This window comes from Oryctolagus cuniculus, chromosome 12 (assembly GCF_051225735.1).
Source record: "Oryctolagus cuniculus isolate XC-2025 breed Fujian yellow rabbit chromosome 12, ASM5122573v1, whole genome shotgun sequence".
Lineage (NCBI taxonomy): Eukaryota > Metazoa > Chordata > Mammalia > Lagomorpha > Leporidae > Oryctolagus > Oryctolagus cuniculus.
In genome coordinates this window covers 18,359,915-18,372,379 of record NC_142878.1, presented here as the reverse complement: position 1 = coordinate 18,372,379, position 12,465 = coordinate 18,359,915, and the positions used below count along the sequence as shown (strand labels likewise).

General features: G+C 38.2%; 1 protein-coding gene across 9 annotated transcripts in view; it reads left to right on the top strand.

Annotated features, from left to right (window-relative positions):
* The window catches only part of KIAA0586 (KIAA0586 ortholog), a 118,717-nt gene that overhangs the window by 78,342 nt on the left and 27,910 nt on the right, over window positions 1-12,465 (top strand). For 8 of the 9 annotated variants that reach the window (XM_008269722.5, XM_008269714.5, XM_008269716.5 and 5 more), the window contains 2 exons: window positions 3,084-3,238; window positions 6,750-6,846. In XM_008269722.5, coding sequence (XP_008267944.3) covers window positions 3,084-3,238; window positions 6,750-6,846 — 252 coding nt within the window. The remainder of the gene's footprint in view (window positions 1-3,083; window positions 3,239-6,749; window positions 6,847-12,465) is intronic. The other variant, XR_007910261.3, reaches the window with a different exon arrangement.

The window sequence follows — 12,465 nt, the reverse complement described above, 5'->3', positions numbered from 1 at the left end:
TAGTGTGGGAAAACAATAAAGAAAATAACAGTTATAATAATGAGTGAGTGTAAAAGAGTGGGGATTGCTGTGGGAGTGTGGAGGAGGAACTCAACCTACACTGTGAGCTCAGGAAGGGTTTCCCACAAGAGCCATGATACTGAATCTTAAAGGAATTGACCAGGTGGTGAATTATGATGAGAACATTCCAGTTTGCTCATTCACTTACTCAGTAGACATGTTTTGAATGCCTACTATGCTTGGAGCCTCTGCTGGGTGGTAGGAATATGGAATCTGGCAAGCGCTGTCTGCAGTGTGTTTTTTCTCTCTTGTAGAAGTAGCATACGAGAAGGCAAACAAATGTTATAAGTTACTGTGGTTATTATGAACAGGCCGGGGTAGGATGGGGCTATCCACTGATTGTAGCTAGAGAGGACACTCTGCACAGAATTCATTGATGAAGGGAGTCCTACTCGAAGTAGTCCTGACTTCAAGATATCCTTGCATGTGGTAAGTGAGGAGGAGTTTCCTGGCAGAACATGCAGTGAGATAGGGACAGAGTCAGGAAACATTAAGGTTTAATCGAGAAAACCCAAGGATGGTGGCAGTGAATTATAGTCGAGGATTATTACATCCTAAACTGCAGTTGCAGCAGTGAGTGAAACCAGGTCATGAAAATCCCTGCATGATATGTAAAGGTGCTTGGGATCTACTTTCAGACAGAGGATCCATTTAAACACAAAAAAGGGAGCAATGCAGTCTTACCTATTCACGTGGAAAATTCAGTCTTTGATTTCTATCTTCTGTCATGTGAGATCCATGAATCCATTAAGGGTTGTAAGTAAATGAGTCAAATGGTCTTATTTACCATTTATTTAACAAGGATCCTCATCTGAGTTAACAATACAGTAGATCAGTTGGATTGACACTAGCGGCAAGGGGGCTGATTAGACATCTATCATGGTAAGCTGGGGAGACATTATTTAGCAGGGAGGATATGAAAAGGTAGAGTGAAGTGATAGTTGAGGAGAGTGGATGGGAGTTTGACGGTGAGAATTGCATAACAAGGAGAGGTCTAAAACATCCCCCTGGTTTCTGGCTAAGATGGTTAGATGGCCATTCCACTTTCTGAGGGGGAATTTGGAGCAAGGACAGAATTAAGGGGAAATAGGATAAGTGTGCCTTCTGTTTCAGCATTATTCAAGAATAGTTTATGGAAAAATGGAATTAAAAAACAAATTTTGGGCAGACATTTGGCCTAGTGATTAAGATGCCTGTTAAGATATCTACATTCTTGGGCCAGCGCCATGGCTCACTTGGTTAATCCTCTGCCTGTGGTGCCAGCATCCCATATGGGCGCTGGTTTCTAGTCCTGGTTGCTCCTCTTCCAGTCCAGCTCTCTGCTGTGGCCTGGGAGGGCAGTGGAGGATGGCCCAGGTCCTTCGGCCCCTGCACCCACATGGGAGACCAGGAGGAAGCACCTGGGTCCTGGCTTCAGAGAAGTGCAGTGTGCCGGCCATAGTAGCCATTTGTGGGGTGCACCAACAGAAGGAAGACCTTTCTCTCTCTCTCACTGTCTAACTCTATCTGTCAAAAAAAAATTAAAAAAAAAATAACTACATTCTGGGGCCAACACTGTGACATAGTGGATAAAGCCATCGCCTGCAGTGCCAGCGTCCCATATGGGCACTGGTTCAAGTCCTGGTTGCTCCACTTCTGATCCAGCTCCCTGCTGTGGCCTGGGAGATCAAGTCCTTGGGCTCCTGCGCCTGCATGGGAGACCCAGAAGAGGCTTCTGGCCCCCTGGCTTTGGATCGGCTCAGCTCTACTCCAGCCATTGCAGCCATCTGGGGAGTGAACCCTCTCTCACTGTCCACTCTGCCTGTCAAAAAAAAAAAAAAATGCAGTGACGAGGGGTTGGAAATGCAAATTTTCATTCCTCTTTGCCTCTTACTAGCCCTTTGATTTTTGGATAGTAGTTAACTTCTCTTAACCTTGGATTTGTCAGTTCAATTGGTTGTAACACTATCTGACCTGCATACCTTACAGAGTTATTATGAGGTTCCAATTAAATGAAATGAGATAATATATATGAAAGTGCTAAAGTATAAAGTATCTGATGGGCATTTGGTACAGTGGTTCAATACTAGTTGAGACACCTGCATCCCGCATCGGAGTTCCTCATTCAGGTCCTGGCTGTGCTTCCAGTCCTGCTTCCTGCTAATGTGCACTCCGGGAGGCAACGCTTGATGGGTCAAGTAGTTGGGTCCCTGTGACCCACATGGGAAACCCTGACTGAGTTCCTGGCCCTGCTCTGCCTGTTATGGGTATTTGGGGAATTGAAGCAGCAAGTGGAAGATCTGTCTCACTGTCTTCCAAATTCTAAAGAAATAGAGTATGATGTATAATACATGTAAGCAGTGATATTATTAGATACGTAGATATCTCTGCTCCACTATTTTATTTTTATTGATTTGCCTGAGATGCCATTTAGATGAATGTAAAAGGAGCTTGATCATTTAAAGACAAATATCTACAGGACAGAGTTCATCAATACCATCAGTTCCTACCAAGGAAATCACCCTGTCCTTTTTTAAAAAAAAATTCATTTTTTATTTGAGAGAGAAAGATCTCCCATTCATGAGTTCACTCCCCAGAGGCTACTCTGATATGGTTGCGAGTGTCCCAAGTGGTGGCATAACCACTGGTCCAAACACCAGCCACTGCCCTTTGTTTTAAGGTTATGTTTTAGATAAAAGTTCTGTTAAGTCCTAGTGATTGAAAAGGTAAGTAGGATATTAACAGTGATGTGTGGGAAGGGGCATGAGGATAGACTCATGGGCAACTTGTTGACTGTGGAACCCTGACTGAGAATATTCTGCGGATTTGTTTGAACATAGGTACTTTTTGCAATCTCTATGAGCTTTGGTTTCAATTGCAGTAAAGGATTGGTACCAGGTGTTTTACCAGGTTTGGGGTTGAAGTATGTTGCCATTTCTAATTCAGCAGATGAGAAATATTTGTAGTTTTAGTCAATTAATTGTTTTTTTTTCTAGAATAACATTAACAATTTATTTTAACCTTTTGTCTACACTTGATAACAGGTAATATTTGTGAAGGTTCCTGTGCTAGTCATGGTCCGATGAGTTTGGGAGAATTGGAGTTGCAGCCAGTCTCTAACGTTGTAGTTCCCACAACACTTCTGACTGTTAAAGAAAATGTTGGTAATTTACCAAAAACAGCTGAAGATTTTTCTCAGGTACTAAATAAATAGCACTTGTATTTTACAATGAAAATTCCAACAGTCTTGCCTTTGCATGGCACATTGTCAGGAACACTCTGTGGAACCAGATACCTCAAACCAAACTTCTTTTCTTTATTAACTCAAACCTGGACGTCAATCGTAGCTTGGCCAGGTTCTGAGTGTGCCCTGGGACACATTACTTAGCCTCTTCTAAGCCTTAATTTCCTTATGTTTAAATTAAAGATTAAAATAATGACTATTAAAGATTTGGCACATAGTTAGGTATCATTTAAATCTCTGTATGTCTATACTGTACATAGTACATACATCATAGATACTCAGTAATTAAATGTTTATTATGGTAAAATTTTTCCCACAAAAATACAAGAAATTTCATGTTGAATGATGCCAGTGGCCTATGCAATCTTGTATGCTGAAGAAATAGTATAGTTGCTCTCTGTGACATTAATCTAAAAATACTTTGCATTTATGTACTGGCAGTTCATTTGTCTTTATATATTAATTTATTCAGTGTATTCATTGCATAATATTGTGCAGCACTTAATGGTGTTAAAGAGGAAAACAACAATATATGAGATAAAATTATTTATGAAACACGCCATTATTTAGGGTTCAGTATTACCAACCTATGTTCAAACACTAGGAAAGTCAGTTAATAATGAATAAATATTTGTTAATAGCTTCATATAAAATAATTTTTTTAATTTGGCAGACCCTGAGGTAGGCAAAAGTTTCATGGATATGATAACCTAAAGCACTATCCATGAAAGAAAAAATTTAAAGATTGGTCTCATAAAATTAAGAACCTCTGTTCCTCAGACCTCACTGTTTAGGGCAGGTATGTGATGTATCCCGTAACAGAGCTCCTGGGTTTCAGTCCCAGCTCTGCTCCTGATTCCTGATTCCTGCTAATGTGCATCCTGGCGGGCAGCAAGTAATGACTCCGCTAAGTGGGTCCTTGCCACACAGATGGGAGACCCAGACTAAGTTTCCAGCTCCTTGCTTCAGTCTGACCCAGCTCTGATTGTAAACCAGCAGATGGGAGTTCTGTTAGTCTGTCTCTTTGTCTCTTTCTTTCTCAGACTTTCAAAATAGATAGAATAAATAAATAATTTAAAAAACAAAACAAAGACTCATACTGATAAGAGACCAAAAAGACAAACCGCAGGCTGGGAGAAAATATTTAGAAATCACATATTTGATCAAAGATTTGTATCCAGAATATATAAGGAACTCAATAGAACCAATATTAAGAAACCAAACAACCCAACTAAAAAGGTGAACAAAACATTTAGACAGATATTTCACCAAAAGAACATACATGAACAACAAATAAACACAGAAAAAGATTTTCAACATTACTAGTCACAAAAAAATACAAATAAAAATCACAATGAGATAGTCGTACACATCCAGTAGGGTACCACTAGGATATCAGGATTTAAAAGACTGTCATGCCAAGGGTGTAGAGCAACTGAACTCTTACATGTTGCTTGGAAGCGTAAAATGATGTAAGCACTTTGGGGAAACACTAACAACTTGGGAATTTCTTGAAAAGTAAAATCTATCTTCCATCAAATCTGTGTCATTTTATACCTAGTTTCTCAGGAGACTAAAACATATGTTTGCAGTATGATGTAAGCCTGAATATTCAAAGCAAATTTACATTTATAGTAGTCCCAAACTGGAAACACACAACATCCTTCAACTGGTAAATTGACAGACTGTGACATGACATATATAATGTTCAGAAGTAAAATGTGAATTATTGATACATATAATTACATAGATGGTTCTTATAAAATGTTGAGGAAAAGAAGTCGGACCGAAAAAAAAAAAGCGTATGCTATGATTCAGTTATTTAAAATTCTGGAAGATGCAAACTATTCTAGTAACAAAAAGTTTCAGTTCTTGCTTAGTGATGGTGGAGAAGAGGAGTAAATACAAAAGGATAGGCAAACTTGAGATTGATGTATATGTTCACTGTAGTATGCTGATTGTGATGATGGTTTCAAGAGCATATAATTATGTCAAAACTTAGCAAGTTGTATACTGAAAAATGTGAAGTTTATTAACTATCACTAAGACCTCAAGAAGGCTTGCTAAAAAACAGTTTCCTTTAACTGTTGACCTGTTTTAAAATAAAACTATAAAGTGTTACCAGAAAAATGGGCCTCAAAAAATTCCATTGTTAGATTTCTGTAGCTAATATTTTTATTTTTTGTAAAAAATTATTTATTTATTTATAAAGCATAGTTACACAGAGAGGAAGAGACAAAGAGAGCAAGGGAGAGAGAAATCCTGCATCTGCTGGTTCACTCCCCAGATGGCCTCAACGGCTGGAGCTGTGTCAGGCCAAAGCTAGGAGCCAGGAGTTTCTTCCGGGTCTCCCACGTGGGTGCAGGGGCCCAAGTACTAAGGCCTTCATCTGCAGAGAGCTGGATTAGAAGTGGAGCAGCCAGGACTCAAACCAGTGCCCATATAGAACGCCTGTGTTGCAGGCGGTGGCTTTACTCACTATGCCGTGGTGCCAGCCCCAGTGTAGCTAAGATTTCTATGTGAATTTATTTTCTTTGGTTGGTTAAAATAATAGCACACACTTGTTTAACATACTTACTCTGCTAGATGCTGTTCTATGTACTTTACATATTTAAACTCATTTAATATTTCCTTTCAGGTAGAAACCTACAGAGCCAGTGGCTCTAATCCTAAAAGACTAGAGTTAAAGCTAGTTGTTTACCCTTTTTACTTCTCAGGAAAGACAGTGGCATATTTATGTACTTGAAAACAAGTGTTTGAGATTCTTCTGTGGTTGTGTTTATTGATAAGGTCCAGAGTCCCTGTTAAAGTATATCTGATAGCTATTTCTAAGGACTCGTTCATAACAGGAAAGGGAAGAATGAAAATGGCTGAAATCATTACAATTTCTGATATGTGATTATGAACTAGTTTTGTGACTACTCTGAATTTCAAATTTGGCTAGGTTATAGATAAGAAAGAGATTATGGTTTCTTGAATGGCAAATGGAGGATAACAATACCTACTCACATTTGTGAGAATTAAAGGATGTTACTATATATAAAAGCTCTTAAAAACTGCAGTGCATTATGCAAATTTTTATTTTATGCAAAAATGGTTATATGGAAGAGCTTACAGCTGAGTTAAGTTCTTACCTGTTAAATCCATCATGTATATGTAAATCTAGGATATTTTGTCTTATAAGTGCCTCTGAATTCTCTAATAAAAGTTGGAAAAAATGACTTGAATATTCAAAATCCGTATATATTGTCCAAACCTCTATAATTTTTTAATAGTATCTTTCCTTTTGTAATATGTGTATCATCACCGATTTGCTAGAAGTGCTGGTAAATAACAACAGAAAAGGCAATTAGAAAGCAAGCATATTATTAAAATTTTGTTTGATAAGCATACCAGCAATTTGACTACTAAGATTTTTTGAGTATTTTAAACATAATATTATGACTTTGTATCTTGAATTTTGTAGTTCCAACAGAAGCAAGACCAGGATGCTAAGCAAGCTGAACACAAGCCAGCACAAAGTCATTTACTATGTGTAAGAGCTGCACTTCCACAGCAACAGGGTAAGACTTGTTTTCAGAAAAAAATATAGTGGTTTGATCCTCAGCTTGTTATTGAGCAAGCATATCATGAGGATTCTTTATTTTTATGTATATCTTACTTTTGTCTCTAGGTTTTTTTTTTTTTTCTCAGACTCCATTCAGGTGAAGAATTTGGTAGTTGGCTATAAATTTGTTCTTTTCACCAATAAAACATTTCTAATGAATTTTAAAAATTCTTAGGTATTGTTTTCCTTTAGTCCTACCTTTTGGTTCTTATACAATTGAATGTCAGGATTTTTTTACTTATACATAGATTGAAATCTATTTCATAGTTGTCTGTTTTAAATTATAATATGCTAAACACAGGATAAAAACATGGCTGTTAATGTGCTTTGTAAAGGCTATTTAGTGTTGTGTGATTATGTTAACGGTAAGTATAACTTAAAAAATAAGCGATTCTCATGTTACATGTTATTATATGAATGAACTTTCTGTTGTTTATCAAAATTGTGTGGTTGAACTTTAATTCCACAACCAGAGTTAAAGCATTCTGATGTCTCTGTGTTTCTATAAGGCTGTTCGTTGGTTTTGTGCTTTGTTTGCTTTCTTGCTTCTTAGTCATCATGTTTTGTATAACCTATGTTCTGAAATTTGGTGATGGAAAGTAAGATCTCTTCTGTTTAAAAGTTTTCTATCCATAATCTGGGAAGAAGTAGTAGGAGTATTTTGAGCAATGGAATGTTTTTCTTTGCTTTTATCACTGTGATTTTTATTTAATGTTCGAATAACATTTGAGTAAATGCCTATTATTGAATGCCAGTGTAACTGGAAATATAACTATGCTTTTGATATTTTGGGAAGGACCTCAAAGAGGAAATGCTCAATAGAGTTATTAGGATTATTCCATATGAGTTGAGGTTTAGGTTTTAACTTGCATTTGTTTTCTGTTGCCTCTCTTGCTCCAAATTCTCAGAACATTGCCTTCCTGACCATTTTTTAAGAAACCTAATCATAGTAGTGTTAATATTATGGTTTAGAATCCTAAAAAAAAAAAAAAAAACTAGCCTGTAACTCTTATGATCTTATTAATCATGGCAGGATAGAGATATGAGCAAAAATATTCTAAAATAATACTAGGACTTGTCCTTCTACCAAGTGCTGCTAGCACTCTTGATCAGTGATAGTTCATTTAATTTAATTTTTTAAAATAGTAATTTCTTAAAATTATATATGAATGCAATTTTCTTGGAGTATATTGTAACTAATAAAACAGTTTTTCTTAACTGGTAGGAAGATGTCTTTTGTAAGATATTAAAAGACTAAAAATCTCTCTTTAGGAAAATGAGATTGTTTTCAGTTTAAGATATATGACTGACCACAGGGTGGCAATAAGTACATTTTTGTTAACTTATAGCAGTGTCATTAAATAATATCCAACTGATGTTTAGTAAGTCAATAAAAATCATAAGAAGATTAAAAGAAACCAGGATGTTAGCTAGTAGGAGGAAGTTTTATTTAGAAAGAGTTTATAACAGTTAGACTTAATATGTTCAAAATTCTTGGCATTTAATTTTACATCAAATACAAAAGTTAGGAAAGCAGACCTATGTCAGTCTGAAGACAAATAAATACCCAGTAAGATATAAATAGAGCACCTTAAATAGAAGCTAACCCTTTTACTCTATAATTGATACACATCACCATCCTGAATATTTCTTGTATGTTTATCTTGGCAAATTCTAGCATAGTCAGTTATGCGTTTTTCCCCATGAATTGTGTGGAATTTATTTTTCATCTCTGATGACACTCTGAGGCATTGCTGAAAGTTTCATTAAATAGCAGAGTCAGAGTGCCAGAATAATCCTCTGGGACTCTTGGGGACTTGGAGTGACCTTGAAAGAATTCAGTCCTGTTTTTCATACATAGAGGGCTTGAAGATAAGGAAATTCACCTTATCACAAGGGAATCAGAAGTATGTCACTGCTGGCAGATAAATGCTTCTAAGAATACTTAAACCCCAAATTATGCCTATCTCAGAGAGGAGGTGTCATATATTTTACTTTGAAATGCATAGTAGCTTAATATGTGTATATAAAGAAAGCAAGCCATTTGCTAGCAATAGCAGCTCTGTCAGTGATCACCTGTTAAAAATGAACTGAAGGTGTGAATGTAGCAAGAAGCAGGTTCATTCTAGTGCTCTGCCACCAGGAAATATGTAGAACCCTTGTTCTTTTTTCGCCTTTGATTTTTACCTTTATGTTTTAATATAAAAGAGGAAATTGAATTGAATATTCTAACAGATGATACCTTTGGAATATAAGAACAAAATCTTTTCATTTATTATTGAACTTATTGAGTATATTCTTGACTATATAATACTACACTTACCTAATTGTACATACTAATGTATCTAACAGTTGGATAGTGAAAACACCTTGAAAAAGTTATATTAGGGGCTGGTGCTCTGGTGTAGCCGGTAGAGCCGCCGCCTGCAGTGCCGGCATCCCATATGGGCACCGGTTCAAGTCCAAGCTGTTCTACTTCCAATCCAGCTCTGTGCTATGGCCTGGGAAAGCAGCAGAGTATGCCCCAAGTCCTTGGGCCCCCACACCCCACGTGGGAGACCCGGAAGAAGCTGCTGGCTCCTGACTTCAGATTGGCCCAGCTCCAGCCCTTGCAGCCATTTGGGGAATGAACCAGTGGATGGAAGACCTCTCTGCCTCTGCCTCTCTGTAACTCTGCCTTTCAAGTAAAAAAATCTTTTTTTTTTTATTTATTATTATTTTTTTTGACAGGCAGAGTGGACAGTGAGAGAGAGAGACAGAGAGAAAGGTCTTCCTTTTGCCATTGGTTCACCCTCCAATGGCTGGCGCATTGCGCTGATCCGAAGCCAGGAGCCAGGTGCTTCTCCTGGTCTCCCATGGGGTGCAGGGCCCAAGCACTTGGGCCATCCTCCACTGCACTCCCTGGCCACAGCAGAGAGCTGGCCTGGAAGAGGGGCAACCGGGACAGAATCCGGCGCCCCGACCGGGACTAGAACCCAGTGTGCTGGTGCCGCAAGGCGGAGGATTAGCCTATTGAGCCATGGTGCCGGCAATAAATAAATCTTTAAAAGTTATATTAGTCATTTTTATTTTTCCCTTTTTACTGTACAAGTTAACTTGAAAGACTAGTTTTAAATCCATTTATTTGTGATGAACGTAGGAACTGTTAAATTCTTTAAAGTGATATGTTAGAATAGTTCTCTTTTAAAAATATTTTCCTTATTATTTCTCTTACAATTCTAAGACCATCCTAATAGGTAATAATCAGAAATTTAATCAATGGGGAAAATGATTTTTAGTTAAATGATAGGACAGGGTAGGCATTTGGCCAAATAGTAAAGGTGGCTACATCCCCCATTAGAGTACCTGGATTCAGTTCCAGGCTCTGTTGGCGCTTGGGAGTGAACCAGTAGATGGGAGTTCTCTGTTTGCTTCTCTGTCACTCTTTGTCTCTCTGCCTTTCAAATAAAACGTATATGTAGAGAGGGTGGGGTCAAGGGATGGATAATTCCAACAAAGAAAATCACTGGCTCAGATATTTACACTGGAGAATTCTGTCAGTTGAGGATGCAACATACAAACATACAAGCGGAGGTTACTCTGATTCCAAAACCAGACAAAGACAATACCAGAAAAGATTATAGATCCATAGCCATTACGAACAAAGATAAAAATTCCTCTATAAAATGTTAGCAAACTGAATCCAGTAATTTATTAGAAAGACAGTAAATCAGGACCAAGTGGAAGACTGTTTCCAAGAATGCAGGGTTGGTTCAGCAATTAAAAAATCAATGTTGGTAACTGTACTAACAGAATAAGAAGAAAAAGCCCAGGAGACCATCTCGATAGATGCAGAAAAGTCTTTGACAATATTCAACATGCATTCATGATAAAAATTCTCACAAAACCAAGAGTAAAAGGAATCTTTTCAACACAATAAAAAATATTACACTTAAATAGTGAAAGACTAAATGTTTTCTCAATAAAATTAGAAATAAGGTAATGTTGTTTGCTCCTGCTACTCCTCCTATTCAAAATCATACTGGCACCTGCACTATGGCATTGTTACAGGACTCCACTGAGTGATCGAAGAGAGAGTAATATGTTCCTTTTTTTTTTCCTTCTCTGATTTGCCAGGTGCACTATCCCCAATGGGGCTCCAAGCTGGGTTCTCTCTAAACTCTTCCTGCAGTTTTAGTGCCATTGGCTTGGGCTGCTATAGTCTGGTCTCACCTCACTTTCCAGTGCTGGTGCGTAGGCTCTCAGCTGCTGGAGTCCTGAGTTGTGGGCGTCCCTGCCCTCCACATAGGTCCACAGTGTCCCTCTAATTTGCGTGGAGTTTCCTCTGCTGTTTTCTCCCTATCTGTTCCCTAAGACTGCACGCTCTCCACTTTTTTTTTTTTAACTTTTATTTAATGAATATAAATTTCCAAAGTACAGCTTATGGATTACAATGGCTTCCCCCCCATACCGTCCTTCCCACCCACAACCCTCCCCTTTCCCACTCCCTCTCCCCTTCCATTCACATCAAGATTCATTTTCGATTATCTTAATATACAGAAGATCAGCTTAGTATACATTAAGTATGGATTTCAACAGTTTGCTCCCACACAGAAACATAAAGTGAAAAATAATAGATGATTTTTTTAAATGATGATGAAATCAGATCAGACCTATTGTCATGTTTAATCCCAGTGAGAGTCAAGTTGGGAGTTGATAATTTCTTTTTTTTTTTTTTTTTTACAGAGGATCAGTTTAGTATGCATTAAGTAAGGATTTCAACAGTTTGCACCCCCATAGAAACACAAAGTGAAATATATTGTTTGAGTACTCGTTATAGCATTAAATCTCAATGTACAGCACATTAAGGACAGAGATCCTACATGAGGAGTAAGTGCACAGTGACTCCTGTTGTTGACTTTACCAATTGACACTCCTGTCTATGGCATCAGTAATCTCCCTATGCTCCAGTCATGAGTTTCCAAGGCTATGGAAGCCCTCTGAGTTCTCCGACTCTTATCTTGTTTAGACAAGGTCATAGTCAAAGTGGAGGTTCTCTCCTCCCTTCAGACAAAGGTACCTCCTTCTTTGATGACCTGTTCTTTCCACTGGGATCTCACTCACAGAGATCTTTTGCCAGAGTGTCTTGGCTTTCCATGCCTGAAATACTCTCATGAGCTTTTCAGCCAGCTCCGAATGCCTTTAGGGCTGATTCTGAGGCCAGAGTGCTATTTAGGACATCTGCCATTCTATGAGTCTGCTGAGTATCTCACTTCCCATGTTGGATCACTCCCCCTTTATTTACTCCATCGGTTAGCGTTAGCAGGTACTAGACTTGTCTATGTGCTCCCTTTGACTCCCAGTCCCTCCACCATGACCAACTGTGAACTGAAATTGATCACCTGGAACAGTGAGATGGCATTGGTACATGCCACCTCGATGGGATTGAATTGGAATCCCCTGGTATGCTTCCAACTCCACCACTTGGGGCAAGTCAGCCTGAGCATGTCCCAAATTATACATCTCTTCCCTCTCCCATTCCCACTCCCATGTTCAACAGGGATCACATTTCAGTTAATTTTCAACACTTAAGAAT